The sequence below is a fragment of the Cyprinodon tularosa genome, unplaced genomic scaffold (assembly GCF_016077235.1).
Source record: "Cyprinodon tularosa strain WSP-4 unplaced genomic scaffold, ASM1607723v1 ctg1204, whole genome shotgun sequence".
NCBI lineage: Eukaryota > Metazoa > Chordata > Actinopteri > Cyprinodontiformes > Cyprinodontidae > Cyprinodon > Cyprinodon tularosa.
This window is the reverse complement of record NW_024038009.1, coordinates 105,365-120,000: the sequence shown is the minus strand read 5'-3', so window position 1 is coordinate 120,000 and position 14,636 is coordinate 105,365. Positions and strand designations below refer to the sequence as shown.

Below are 14,636 nucleotides of genomic sequence, written 5' to 3'. Positions count from 1 at the left end.
AATACTAGCAGTGTCGCGTCAGCCAGCTCCGGCGCGGACCGGGCCGACACAATCGGCATCTGCCCCAGTCTCGATCCGGTACAGGGGCTGAGGAGCGTCAAGGGTACGAAGGCGCGCTTTCCTGCTGTGGGTTCTCTGGGGGCTGGAGCGAGTTATGGGGGGGTAGGTGAGATGGTGGTTTTTTAGTGGAAGAATAAGGGAGGCGGTACAGGGAGAGGGAGTGAGCAGCCTACATCGTTCAGGCGTGAGATAGTAAAGAATTCCATCGGTGAAGCCGCTGGGCGGATCCATTTGTCCGACGCAGCAGTGGAGTACAGCTCCAGCGTCCCAGCACTACCATGGCCACATAGAGTATGATAGATGCTAGATCACCTGATCCGGTATTCTGACTCCGTATAAGCTTGCGCTAGGGGGGGCGACCCCTCACTGCCCCACCCCCCGCCACCCCCCCCCACCCCCCCCCCCCCCCTCACCCCCCCCCACCCGCGCCCCCCCCCCCCCACGCCCCCCCCCCCCCCCACCCCCCCCCCACCCCCCCCCCCCCCCCACCCCCCCCCCCCCCTCCCCCCACCCCACCAACCCCCCCCCCCCCCCCCCCCCCCTCTCCCGCCCTTCCCCTCCCCCCCCTCCCCCCACCCACCTTCTCCACCACCCCCCCCCCACACGCCCCCCCCCCACCCCCGACCCCCCCCCCCCCCCCCCCCGACCCCCCCGCCCCCACTCCCCACCCCCCCCACGTCACTCGTTTATACGGATACCCTCCCCCTCTCCCCCCCCCCACCCCTCCCCCACCCCCCCCTGCACCCCCGCTAAACAGTAGTTTGGTTTGTGCGTGCAAGAAAGGTCAGGGACCACCTACCCCACCCGTCCACCTTTCATCCCACCAACCTCTTCTCCTTCCACCCCGACCCTCATCGCCCATCCCCCACCACCCACCTAGCCCCGGAGCAGCCACTGGAGCTGACCACCTCCGCTGTCGCCCACGTCGCCAGCCCCGCGTCAATACCCACAGGCAGTGCAGACCACCCGACCGGGCAACGCCCCCCCTAGGTCAGCCATACCAGGAGCTAAGTATAAAGTATTTCCTACCAGAAGCCTCCCCACCTGCTAAAACTTCGTATAACCATGCAGCAGAACTATTTAGCCAACAAGCTAAACCCAAAGCTACATTTAGTTAACCTGGAGCTGAACAGCTAAAACTCGTTAACCTACAGAAAAACATAGTTAACCTGCAGCCAAACAAAACGTAAGTCTAGTTAAAGAGCTAAATCTACTTAACCGGCAGAAAACCAAGAGCCCAAAATAGTTAACCTGCAGCTAAATTCAAGTTCAGATAAATTTAATTCAAGTTTAGCTAAACAACAGCTAGATCTAGTTAACCTGCAGCTAAACAGCTAGCAGTTAACCTGCAGCCACACCTAACCAACCTACAGCTAAACAAGAGATAAACCAAGTTAACCTAAAGCTAGATCTAGTTAACCTACAAATAGGTCTAATTAACCTAAAAATAAATCTAATTAACCTACAGCTAAACAATATATAAACCTAGTTAACCTATAAATAGATCTAATTAACCTGCAGCTAAAAAGCTAGCAGTAAACCTGTGGCCAAACCTAGTTAACCTACAGCTAAACAATAGATAAACCTAGTTAACCTACAGCTAGATCTAGTTAACCTGCAGGTAAACAGCTAGCAGTTAACCTGCAGCCAAAGCTAACCAACCTACAGCTAAACAAGAGATAAACCAAGTTAACCTAAAGCTAGATCTAGTTAACCTACAAATAGATCTAATTAACCTAAAAATAAATCTAATTAACCTACAGCTAAACAATATATAAACCTAGTTAACCTATAAATAGATCTAATTAACCTGCAGCTAAAAAGCTAGCAGTAAACCTGTGGCCAAACCTAGTTAACCTACAGCTAAACAATAGATAAACCTAGTTAACCTACAGCTAGATCTAGTTAACCTGCAGGTAAACAGCTAGCAGTTAACCTGCAGCCAAAGCTAACCAACCTACAGCTAAACAAGAGATAAACCAAGTTAACCTACAGCTAGATCTAGTTTACCTACAGCTAGATCTAGTTAACCTAAAAATAGATCTAATTAACCTGCAGCTAAACAGCTAGCAGTTAACCTGCGGCCAAACCTAGTTAACCTACAGCTAAACAAGAGATAAACCAAGTTAACCTACAGCTAGATCTAGTGAACCTGCAGGTAAACAGCTAGCAGTTAACCTGCAGCCAAAGCTAACCAACCTACAGCTAAACAAGAGATAAACCAAGTTAACCTACAGCTAGATCTAGTTAACCTACAGCTAGATCTAGTTAACCTAAAAATAGATCTAATTAACCTGCAGCTAAACAGCTAGCAGTTAACCTGCAGCCAAACATAGTTAACCTACAACTAAATAAGAGATAAACCTAGTTAACCTGCAGCTAGATCTAGTTAATCTGTAGCTAGATCTAGTTAACCTGCAGCTAAACAGCTAGCAGTTAACCTGCGGCCAAACCTAGTTAACCCACAGCTAAACAAGAGATAAACCTAGTTAACCTGCAGTTAGATCTAGTTAACCTACAGCTAGATCTAGTTAACCTGCAGGTAAACAGCTAGCAGTTAACCTGCAGCCAAAGCTAACCAACCTACAGCTAAACAAGAGATAAACCAAGTTAACCTACAGCTAGATCTAGTTAACCTACAGCTAGATCTAGTTAACCTAAAAATAGATCTAATTAACCTGCAGCTAAACAGCTAGCAGTTAACCTGCAGCCAAACATAGTTAACCTACAGCTAAATAAGAGATAAACCTAGTTAACCTGCAGCTAGATCTAGTTAATCTGTAGCTAGATCTAGTTAACCTACAGCTAAACAGCTAGCAGTTTACCTGCAGCCAAGCATAGTTAACCTACAGCTAAACAAGAGATAAACCTAGGTAACCTGCAACTAGATCTAGTTAACCTACAGCTAGATCTAGTTAACCTACAAATAGATTTAATTAATCTACAAGTAAACAAGAGATAAACCTAGTTAACCTATAAATAGATCTTATTAACCTGCAGCCAAACCTACCTAATCTACATCTAAACAATAGATAAACCTAGTTAACCTACAGCTAAATATAGTTAACTACCTGCAACTAACACTCGGTAACCTACAGAAAAACATACTTAACCTGTAGGTAAACAAGAGGCAAAGCTAGTTAAACTGCAACTAAATTTAACTTAAGTTCAGCTTAACAACAGCTAGCTCTAGTTAACCTGCAGCTAAAACTAGTTAACTTGTAGCTAAAGGTAATCAGTGAGCAGCAGAAGGTTCTCCAGAGTCCAGACTGTTTATCAGTTTCACAGACTTCCTTCCTGCTGTTCATTAATACCTTCCTAATTGGATAGACGTGATAGATCAAGTTATTTCTGCTAGTTAATTCCCCCGCAGGGGGCGGAGCTCCTGCTTCCTGTCCAATCTGCTGATTCTCAAATCCAAACACATGTTCAGCAGCAGCAGAGTGGAGGAACAGAACCACAGTGTTCTGACCAATCATGTGTCTCCGCAGGTCACCCCTTCATCATGACCGTGGGCTGCGTGGCCGGCGACGAGGAGACGTACGATGTGTTCAAGGACCTGATGGACCCTGTGATCGAGGACCGCCATGGAGGATACAAACCCTCAGACAAACACAAGACCGACCTGAACGCAGAAAACCTGCAGGTGAACTAAACTAGAACTAAATAAACTGACCTCCTGGTTAACTAAACTAGAACCCAAAAAACTGACCTGCTAGTTAACTAAACTAGAACTAAATAAACTGACCTGCTAGTTAACTAAACTAGAACTAAATAAAATGACCTCCTGGTTAACTAAACTAGAACCCAATAAACTGACCTGCTGGTTAACTTAACTAGAACTAAATATACTAACCTCCTGGTAAACTAAACTAGAACCCAAAAAACTGACCTGCTAGTTAACTAAACTAGAACTAAATATACTAACCTCCTGGTTAACTAAACTAGAACTAAATAAACTGACCTGCTGGTTAACTAAACTAGAACTAAATAAACTGACCTCCTGGGTAACTAAACTAGAACCCAATAAAATGACCTCCTGGTTAACTAAACTAGAACCCAAAAAACTGACCTGCTAGTTAACTAAACTAGAACTAAATAAACTGACCTGCTGGTTAACTAAACTAGAACTAAATAAACTGACCTCCTGGTTAACTAAACTAGAACCCAATAAAATGACCTGCTGGTTAACTAAACTAGAACCCAATAAAATGACCTCCTGGTTAACTAAACTAGAACCCAATAAAATGACCTGCTGGTTAACTAAACTAGAACTAAATAAACTGACCTGCTGGTTAACTAAACTAGAACTAAATAAACTGACCTCCTGGTTAACTAATCTAGAACCCAATAAAATGACCTGCTGGTTAACTAAACTAGAACTAAATAAACTGACCTCCTGGTTAACTAAACTAAACCACTATAAACTGACCTGATGGTTAACTAAACTAGAACCCAATAAACTGAACTGCTGGTTAACTAAACTAGAACTAAATAAAATGACCTCCTGGTTAACTAAACTAGAACCCAATAAACTGACCTGCTCGTTAACTAAACTAGAACTAAATAAACTGACCTCCTGGTGAACTAAACTAGAACCCAATAAAATGACCTGGCGGTTAACTAAACTAGAACTAAATAAACTGACCTGCTGGTTAACTAAACTAGAACTAAATAAACTGACCTCCTGGGTAACTAAACTAGAACCCAATAAAATGACCTGCTGGTTAACTAAACTAGAACTAAATAAACTGACCTGCTGGTTAACTAAACTAGAACTAAATAAACTGACCTCCTGGTTAACTAAACTAGAACCCAAAAAACTGACCTGCTAGTTAACTAAACTAGAACTAAATAAACTGACCTGCTAGTTAACTAAACTAGAACTAAATAAAATGACCTCCTGGTTAACTAAACTAGAACCCAATAAACTGACCTGCTGGTTAACTTAACTAGAACTAAATATACTAACCTCCTGGTTAACTAAACTAGAACTAAATAAACTGACCTGCTGGTTAACTAAACTAGAACTAAATAAACTGACCTCCTGGTTAACTAAACTAGAACTAAATAAACTGACCTGCTGGTTAACTAAACTAGAACTAAATAAACTGACCTCCTGGGTAACTAGAACCCAATAAAATGACCTGCTGGTTAACTAAACTAGAACTAAATAAACTGACCTGCTGGTTAACTAAACTAGAACTAAATAAACTGACCTCCTGGTTAACTAAACTAGAACCCAAAAAACTGACCTGCTAGTTAACTAAACTAGAACTAAATAAACTGACCTGCTAGTTAACTAAACTAGAACTAAATAAAATGACCTCCTGGTTAACTAAACTAGAACCCAATAAACTGACCTGCTGGTTAACTTAACTAGAACTAAATATACTAACCTCCTGGTTAACTAAACTAGAACTAAATAAAATGACCTCCTGGTTAACTAAACTAGAACCCAATAAACTGACCTGCTCGTTAACTAAACTAGAACTAAATAAACTGACCTCCTGGTGAACTAAACTAGAACCCAATAAAATGACCTGGCGGTTAACTAAACTAGAACTAAATAAACTGACCTGCTGGTTAACTAAACTAGAACTAAATAAACTGACCTCCTGGGTAACTAAACTAGAACCCAATAAAATGACCTCCTGGTTAACTAAACTAGAACCCAAAAAACTGACCTGCTAGTTAACTAAACTAGAACTAAATAAACTGACCTGCTAGTTAACTAAACTAGAACTAAATAAAATGACCTCCTGGTTAACTAAACTAGAACCCAATAAACTGACCTGCTGGTTAACTTAACTAGAACTAAATATACTAACCTCCTGGTTAACTAAACTAGAACTAAATAAACTGACCTGCTGGTTAACTAAACTAGAACTAAATAAACTGACCTCCTGGGTAACTAAACTAGAACCGATTAGACAAAGCTGTTTGCTACCAGAACCAGATCATAGGGAGAATTGTGGGTAAAATCAAACTAAAACAGCAGCAAACTAATCTTTACCAGTCTGCTCGGTACCGGCCGACCCGTTCTGACCATTGGTACCAGAAGCCACCGTGGGGCCAAAGGATGGAGATCATGGAACCGGTTCCTGGAAGGTCCGTTAAACAGACGCAGGCTTCTAGGCCATGGAAATGGTTCCACTGCTGGTGCTGATTGGCTCCGCTGTCCGTGGTGCTGAAACAGGACTGCTACATTTTCCAACCCTCTTCCTGCCGTTTTCAGGGCGGAGATGATCTGGACCCAAACTACGTGCTGAGCTCTCGGGTCCGGACCGGAAGGAGCATCCGTGGCTTCTGCCTGCCGCCGCACTGCAGCCGCGGGGAACGCCGCGCCATCGAGCAGCTCTCCATCGAAGGTACACAACCATTCCTGCAGCTCGCTGGGGTCCAGTTCCACAACTCCAGAACTTCTGATCTTGATTTGCTGGAAGCTTCATGTGAACATGGCAGGTTTTTACGTAAAAGCAGCAGGAAACAGAACGATGGGTGAAGGTTATGGTTATGACAGGTTAGGCGTGGAAGGCGGAGGGACCACAACTGAAACAGAACCTGAGGCCGGCGTTCAGGAGGATGATTAGTCACCTCTGTTATCTGAGCAGCTTGGACCTGAAGCAGCTCCACCATCATCAGCACCACGCCGTGCTGCGTTCAGGGACACCCTGGTGGTGAAATCCTGGGGTTTCTCTGCCTGTCCAAGCTTCTTTAGATCTGGCTGCATCGGATAAGTCTTTATTTTTAGACTTCCCATCATGCCTCAGTGAGCCGCCGGCGTAAGCAGCAGCAGATCAAACTGTTGCGTAACCATGAGCAGAACGTCGTCCTGCAGAAAACCATAATGAGCTCAGCAGCTTTTCTGCTCCAGATAAACACAGGAGGACCCTCTGATGCCCCCTGCTGTTCAAACAGAACATTTAGGTTTTTTTTTCCAGGAACAGGCGGAAGCTCAGTGAGGAACTCTGATGGCATCCGGTTCAGCACTCTGGACAGAACCACAAACCCATTTTGACCAGAACATAGACTGATCCCTTCCCTGCTGCTCAGGGATGCTTCATCACCCACAGCAGAGGATCGGCCATCTGTCGCCATGGAAACCATTACCGTGGCAGCCTAGTGGTTAGGGAATAGAGCTTGGAATCCAGTGGTTCTGAGTTTGAATCCCACTCCCTCAGACTGCCACACTGCTCCCTGGGCGATGCACAATGGCAGCCCACTGCTCCGGGTTAAATGCAGAGAGGGAATTTCATTGCTCTGTACTGGAGACGGTGGAATGACAATAAAAACACTGGAAAAAAAAAACATTTTAGAAACTGATCTGACTAAAATAATTATTTCCAGTTTTATTAATATATATATATTAGTTATTCTTCATAGTTGAACTTTTCTCAAAGTTTTCACCTTCAATTCAGTTTATTTCTAGAGCTTCCAATTCACATCACGGTATCTTTATAGATCTAGATAAATAAGATCATCCAGTCATTGATGTAAAGACAGCAGAGGTTCTCTGGCTGAACCACAGGAGCCGGACTGACGCCTGAAGGTCAGCGGCGTGCAGCTCTGAGGCAGAACGCCACAGAATGTCTGAACTTCTGATGACAAAAATAAAAACAAATCATTTTCTGATCTTTAAAACTCAGATTAAAGATTTTCTAAAGTTTAAAAAGATTGAATCAAAATTCTGGGTCCAGATGTTTTCCAGGACCTTTAACTCCTCAGACTCTGCAGTTAGAACAGGAAACCGTGCTGCGTTCAACATCGTTAGACGTTGAGGTTGAACATTTTTACAGAACTTCTTCCTTCTACTTGCTTGGTACCGACCCAGTGTGCCGAAGGTACCAACACCTGCTGGCCCAACGAAACCCATAGAGGAGTCCAGAACCATGGTGGTCTGAAGGCGGAGCAACCTGGACCTCAGCAGAACCACAGGCTGAGCCCAGACCCGGTTCTGAATGCACAGGCGGTCCGCTGGGACCAGATTGCTCTGAAATCATTTCCTGAGATTCTCCAGAACCTGAAATTCTGAGGTTCTGGTTCCAGACATGGCTTCGCTGTTAGCATCTGATGCTAGCGGCTGAACCCAGAACCTTTGGACCAGAACCGGCCCTTTACCTCTGACTGGTTCTGCCTGCAGCTCTGGACTCTCTGGAGGGGGACCTGAAGGGGAAGTACTACGCCCTGAAGAACATGACGGAGGAGGAGCAGCAGCAGCTCATCGATGACCACTTCCTGTTCGATAAGCCCGTGTCTCCTCTGCTGCTGGCGTCCGGGATGGCCCGCGATTGGCCCGACGCCCGCGGCATCTGGTCAGTATTCCCGCCTCCCGGCAGCCCGTCTGGACCCGATGGTTCTGACCCGAACGTCCTCCTTCTCCTTCAGGCATAATGACAACAAGACCTTCCTGGTGTGGGTGAATGAGGAGGACCACCTGCGCGTCATTAGCATGCAGAAGGGAGGCAACATGCGGGAGGTCTTCACACGCTTCTGCACCGGCCTCACCAAGGTACGTCCCTCTGTCTCTCTGTCTGTCCATCTGTCCCACCTTCGTCCTCACCAGTCCCCTTCATCCACCAGATCGAAGACCTGTTTAAGAACCGAGGACACGAGTTCATGTGGAACGAACACCTGGGCTACGTCCTGACCTGCCCGTCCAACCTGGGGACGGGGCTGCGCGCCGGCGTCCACGTCAAGCTGCCCAACCTCAGTAAGCACGAGAAGTTCGGGGACATCCTGAAGAGGCTGCGGCTGCAGAAGAGAGGGACAGGTAGGCATCGTTTTGGGGGGGGGGCGGGGTGGCCCGGCAGCGGCTCGCATCACTTCCTGTCTGTGTTTCAGGGGGGGTGGACACCGCGGCGGTGGGCGGAGTCTTTGACATCTCCAACGCGGACCGTCTGGGCTTCTCTGAGGTGGAGCTGGTCCAGATGGTGGTGGACGGGGTCAACCTGCTGGTCAACATGGAGAAGCGACTGGAGGGCGGCGAGGACATCGAGGACATGATGCCGGAGCAGAAGTGACCTGTGACCCTAACCCCTCCCCCTCCTCCTCACCTGTCACAACCCCCCCCCCCCCCCGTCCTGGACCTGCAGGACGCTTAGAGCCTCAGTTAGTCTTCCAACATGTGAAGGATTTTCTATCTCCTCATCAGAACCTGTTGGACCCGTCTAACACCTGAAATATCTAATAAAGTCTCTGTGGCCCCAAAGCACAACCTGTCTTCATTTCAAACAGCAACAGTTTCAAGCAGGACGCCGTGCTGCGTTCAGTGTCTAAAATCTGCAACAGTTTCAAACAAGACGCCGTGCTGCGTTCAGTGTCTAAAATCTGCAAAAGTTTCCAACAGGACACCGTGCTGCGTTCAGTGTCTAAATTCAGCAACAGTTTCAGACAGGACGCTGTGCTGCGTTCAGTGTCTAAAATCTGCAACAGTTTCAGACAGGACGCCGTGCTGCGTTCAGTGTCTAAAATCTGCAAAAGTTTCCAACAGGACACCGTGCTGCGTTCAGTGTCTAAAATCTGCAACAGTTTCAAACAGGACGGCGTGCTGCGTTCAGTGTCTAAAATCTGCAACAGTTTCCAACAGGACACCGTGCTGCGTTCAGTGTCTAAAATCTGCAACAGTTTCAAACAGGACGGCGTGCTGCGTTCAGTGTCTAAAATCTGCAACAGAATTACAGGGACGCAGTGCTGCGTTCAGTGTCTAAAATCTGCAACAGTTTCAAACAGGACGCCGTGCTGCGTTCAACATGGCTAGAATCTGCAGCAGTTAGAAAACAGGAAGCCATGCTGCGTTCAACATGGCTAGAATCTGCAGCAGTTGAAAACAGGATGCCGTGCTGCGTTCAACATGGCTAGAATCTGCAGCAGTTAGAAAACAGGACGCCATGCTGCGTTCAACATGGCTAGAATCTGCAGCAGTTAGAAAACAGGACGCCGTGCTGCGTTCAACATGGCTAGAATCTGCAGCAGTTAGAAAACAGGACGCCGTGCTGCGTTCAACATGGCTAGAATCTGCAGCAGTTGAAAACAGGACGCCGTGCTGCGTTCAACATGGCTAGAATCTGCAGCAGTTAGAAAACAGGACGCCGTGCTGCGTTCAACATGGCTAGAATCTGCAGCAGTTAGAAAACAGGACGCCGTGCTGCGTTCAACATGGCTAGAATCTGCAGCAGTTAGAAAACAGGACGCCGTGCTGCGTTCAACATGGCTAGAATCTGCAGCAGTTAGAAAACAGGACGCCGTGCTGCGTTCAACATGGCTAGAATCTGCAGCAGTTAGAAAACAGGACGCCGTGCTGCGTTCAACATGGCTAGAATCTGCAGCAGTTAGAAAACAGGACGCCGTGCTGCGTTCAACATGGCTAGAATCTGCAGCAGTTAGAAAACAGGAAGCCATGCTGCGTTCAACATGGCTAGAATCTGCAGCAGTTGAAAACAGGATGCCGTGCTGCGTTCAACATGGCTAGAATCTGCAGCAGTTAGAAAACAGGACGCCATGCTGCGTTCAACATGGCTAGAATCTGCAGCAGTTAGAAAACAGGACGCCGTGCTGCGTTCAACATGGCTAGAATCTGCAGCAGTTAGAAAACAGGACGCCGTGCTGCGTTCAACATGGCTAGAATCTGCAGCAGTTAGAAAACAGGAAGCCATGCTGCGTTCAACATGGCTAGAATCTGCAGCAGTTAGAAAACAGGACGCCATGCTGCGTTCAACATGGCTAGAATCTGCAGCAGTTAGAAAACAGGACGCCGTGCTGCGTTCAACATGGCTAGAATCTGCAGCAGTTAGAAAACAGGACGCCGTGCTGCGTTCAACATGGCTAGAATCTGCAGCAGTTAGAAAACAGGAAGCCATGCTGCGTTCAACATGGCTAGAATCTGCAGCAGTTGAAAACAGGATGCCGTGCTGCGTTCAACATGGCTAGAATCTGCAGCAGTTAGAAAACAGGACGCCATGCTGCGTTCAACATGGCTAGAATCTGCAGCAGTTAGAAAACAGGACGCCGTGCTGCGTTCAACATGGCTAGAATCTGCAGCAGTTAGAAAACAGGACGCCGTGCTGCGTTCAACATGGCTAGAATCTGCAGCAGTTAAAAAGAGGACGCCGTGCTGCGTTCAACATGGCTAGAATCTGCAGCAGTTAGAAAACAGGACGCCGTGCTGCGTTCAACATGGCTAGAATCTGCAGCAGTTGAAAAGAGGACGCCGTGCTGCGTTCAACATGGCTAGAATCTGCAGCAGTTAGAAAACAGGACGCCGTGCTGCGTTCAACATGGCTAGAATCTGCAGCAGTTAGAAAACAGGACGCCGTGCTGCGTTCAACATGGCTAGAATCTGCAGCAGTTAGAAAACAGGACGCCGTGCTGCGTTCAACATGGCTAGAATCTGCAGCAGTTAGAAAACAGGACGCCGTGCTGCGTTCAACATGGCTAGAATCTGCAGCAGTTAAAAAGAGGACGCCGTGCTGCGTTCAACATGGCTAGAATCTGCAGCAGTTAGAAAACAGGACGCCGTGCTGCGTTCAATGTGTTTAATGAGACACAGGTGAGCCGGAGCTTCAGGCAGCTGCTGTCGCTCACATGTAGAAAATCAAAAATGTGACAAACTATTTACATTCACAAAAACACAGACCCCCATAATGCTTTGCAGCAAAGCCCACCCAGCCCAGCGTCCAATCAACAGACAGCTCAGACTGTCCAGGACTACAGAGGCGGCTCCTTCCTGTCCAGGTCAGTCTTGTCCCCGCCCCCGTCCCCTATAGTTTCAGTTCATTGGCAATCTTTGAAGCAATGTTTTTGAAAGCGATGGACGTTCCTGAAATGCGCTTGAAGCGAACTCCGTTGAGCGAGAGGCGGGGCAGCTTGCAGACCTCCATCTCCCATTGGACCAGACTGTCGGCCTGGCCGTCGCCATGGACGCAGAGCAGCAGGAACGGCTCCCGCTGCTCGTAGTCGCAGTTATTGGCGTCCAGGACCTTCCGAATCTCCCTCATCATGTCCAGAGGCTCCATGGACGACGTGGTCTTCATGCTCCAGGTGAACCTCAGAGAGTGCGGCTTGGCGTCCTTGGAGTGGAGCGCGGCGGGGGAGGCAGGCTCCTCCCTCTGATCTGACGTCACGTTGCGGCTGCAGAAAGAAGAAAAAGATGAAACATCTGAGCAATGATCAAACCCTGCTCTCTGATTGGTTCTCCTCCTCTGAGGTTTAATGGTGCTGGTTCTCCTCCTCTGAGGTTTAATGGTGCTGGTTATCCTCCTCTGAGGTTTAATGGTGCTGGTTATCCTCCTCTGAGGTTTAAAGGGGCTGGTTCTCCTCCTCTGAGGTTTAATGGGGCCGGTTCTCCTCCTCTGAGGTTTAATGGGGCTGGTTCTCCTCCTTTTGAGGTTTAAATGGGGCTGGTTCTCCCTCTCTGAGGTTTAATGGGCGGTTCTCCTCCTCTGAGGTTTAAGTGGGCCGGTTTCTCCTCCTCTGAGGTTTAAATGGGGGCTGGTTCTCCTCCTCTGAGGTTAATGGGGCTTTCTCCTCCTATGAGTTTAATGGGGCTGGTTCGTCCTCCTCTGAGGTTTAAAGGGGCGGTTCTCCTCCTTAGGTTTAAAGGGGCTTCCCTCCTTTCTCCCTTCCCTTTCCCCTTCCCCCCCCCCTCCCCTTTTCTTCCCTTTTTCTTTCCTTTCCCCCTTTTCCCCCCCAACTTCCTTTCTTCTCCCCCTTTCCTTTCCCCTTTCCCCCCTCCTCCCTCTTCTCTCCTTTCCCTTTCTCTCTTCCCCCCTTTTCCCCCTTTGTTTTTGGGTTCTCCCCTTCTTTTTGGGTCTTCCCCCTATTTTTTCTTTGGGTTTTCCCCTCCCCTCTTTTTTCTTTTTCCCTCTCATTTAAAACTTTCTCCTCCTCGGGGGGGAAATTTTTTCTTTTTCCCCCTTTTTTTTTCTTTTTTTTTTTTTATTTTTTTCCCCTTCCTCTTTTTCCCTTTTCCCCCTTATATTTTTTTAATTTTTTCCCCCTTTTTTTTCCTTTCTTTTTTTCCCCCAATTTTCTCCTCTCTTTTCTTTCTCCCCCTTTTTTCTTTCCCCCTCCTTTTTTTTTTCCCCCTTTTCCCCTTCCTTTTTCTTTTCTCCTTTTTTTTCCTTTCTCCCCCTCTTTTTTCCCCCCTTTCTTTCCCTCCTCCTTTTCTTTCTCCTCCTTTTTTCCTTTCCCCCTCCTTTATTTTTCCTTTTCCCCTTCTTTTTTTCTTTCCCCTTTTCCCCTCCTAAATTTTTCCCCCCTCTATTTTTTCTTTTCTCCCCTTTGTTTTTGGGGCTTTTTTTTCCCCCTTCCTGGGTTTTTCTTTCTCCCCCTTTTTTTCTTTTTCTCCTCCTCTTTTTTCTTCTCCCCTTTTTTCGGCTCCCCCCCTTGGGGTTTTTTTCTTTTTTTCTCTTTCCCCTCTTTTTCCTTCTCCCCCCTTTTTTTTTCTCCTCCTATGAGGTTTAATGGGGCTGGTTATCCTCCTTTGAGGTTTAATGGGCGGTTCCCCCTCTGAGGTTTAAGGGGGGCCGGGGTTTTCCCTCCTATGGGGTTTAAGGGGCGGTTACCCCCTGGGGTTTTAATGGGGCCGGTTCTCCTCCTCGAGGTTTTAAGGGGGCCCGGGTTTCTCCTCCTCTGGGTTTAAGGGGGCCGTTTCCCCCTCTGAGTTTAAGGGGGGCGGGTTCCCTCCTCGAGGTTTAAGGGGGCGGGTTTTTCTCCTCCTCTGGGGTTTTAAGGGGGCTGGTTTCTCCTCCTCTGGGGTTAATGGGGCCGGTTTTTTCTCCTCCTCTGAGGTTTTAATGGTCCGGTTTCCCCCCCTGAGGTTAAAGGGGCCGGTTTTTTCTCCTCCTATGAGGTTTAATGGGGGCCGGTTCTCCTCCTCTGAGGGTAATGGGGCTGGGTTCTCCTCCTCGAGGTTTAATGGGGCCGTTTCCCCCCCTTTGAGTTTTAATGGTGCCGGGGGCTCCTCCTCTAGGTTTAAATGGGGCCGGTTTTCTCCCCCTAGAGGTTTAAAGGGGCTGGTTCTCCTCCTCGGGGTTTAATGGGCTGGTTCTCCTCCTATGAGGTTTAATAGGGCTGGTTCTCCCCCCTATGGGGGTTTAAAAAAGGGGCTGGTTACCCTCCTCTGGGGTTTTTAAGGGGGGCCGGGTTTCTCCTCCTAGAGGTTTAAAGGGCGGGTTTTCTCCTCCTATGGGGTTTAAGGGGGCTGGTTTTATCCCCCTTTGAGGTTTAATGGGGCTGGTTCTCCTCCTCTGGGGTTTTTAAGGGGGGCCTTTCCTCCTATAGGTTTAATGGGGCGGGTTAAACCTCCTCGGGTTTAAATGGGCCGGGTTCTCCTCCTCTGAGGTTTAAGGGGGCCGGTTTCCTCCTCTGAGGTTTAATGGGGCCGGTTCTCCTCCTCTGAGGTTTAATGGGGCTGGTTCTCCTCCTCTGAGGTTTAATGGGGCTGGTTCTCCTCCTCTGAGGTTTAATGGGGCCGGTTCTCCTCCTCTGAGGTTTAATGGTGCCGGTTCTCCTCCTCTGAGGTTTAATGGTGCCGGTTCTCCTCCTATGAGGTTTAAAGGGGCCGGTTCTCCTCC

At 47.8% G+C, this 14,636-nt stretch overlaps 2 protein-coding genes across 2 annotated transcripts in view; one reads left to right on the top strand and one right to left on the bottom strand.

Moving 5' to 3' along the window:
• Positions 1-353: 353 nt before the first annotated feature.
• LOC119776349 (creatine kinase B-type-like) lies at positions 354-9,271 on the top strand. The gene is made up of 7 exons (XM_038274727.1): positions 354-380; positions 3,434-3,706; positions 6,299-6,431; positions 8,204-8,375; positions 8,449-8,572; positions 8,644-8,833; positions 8,905-9,271. Exons 1-7 carry the CDS (start codon positions 354-356, stop codon positions 9,081-9,083), a joined length of 1,098 nt encoding a protein of 365 aa, XP_038130655.1. The 3' UTR covers positions 9,084-9,271.
• A 2,309-nt stretch (positions 9,272-11,580) lies between these two features.
• LOC119776323 (MAP/microtubule affinity-regulating kinase 3-like) overlaps positions 11,581-14,636 on the bottom strand; it is a 31,675-nt gene continuing 28,619 nt past the window's right edge. Inside the window, exon 13 of the mRNA XM_038274657.1 lies at positions 11,581-12,189. Within this exon, the coding sequence (XP_038130585.1) occupies positions 11,820-12,189 (370 nt within the window). The 3' untranslated portion in view covers positions 11,581-11,819. The remainder of the gene's footprint in view (positions 12,190-14,636) is intronic.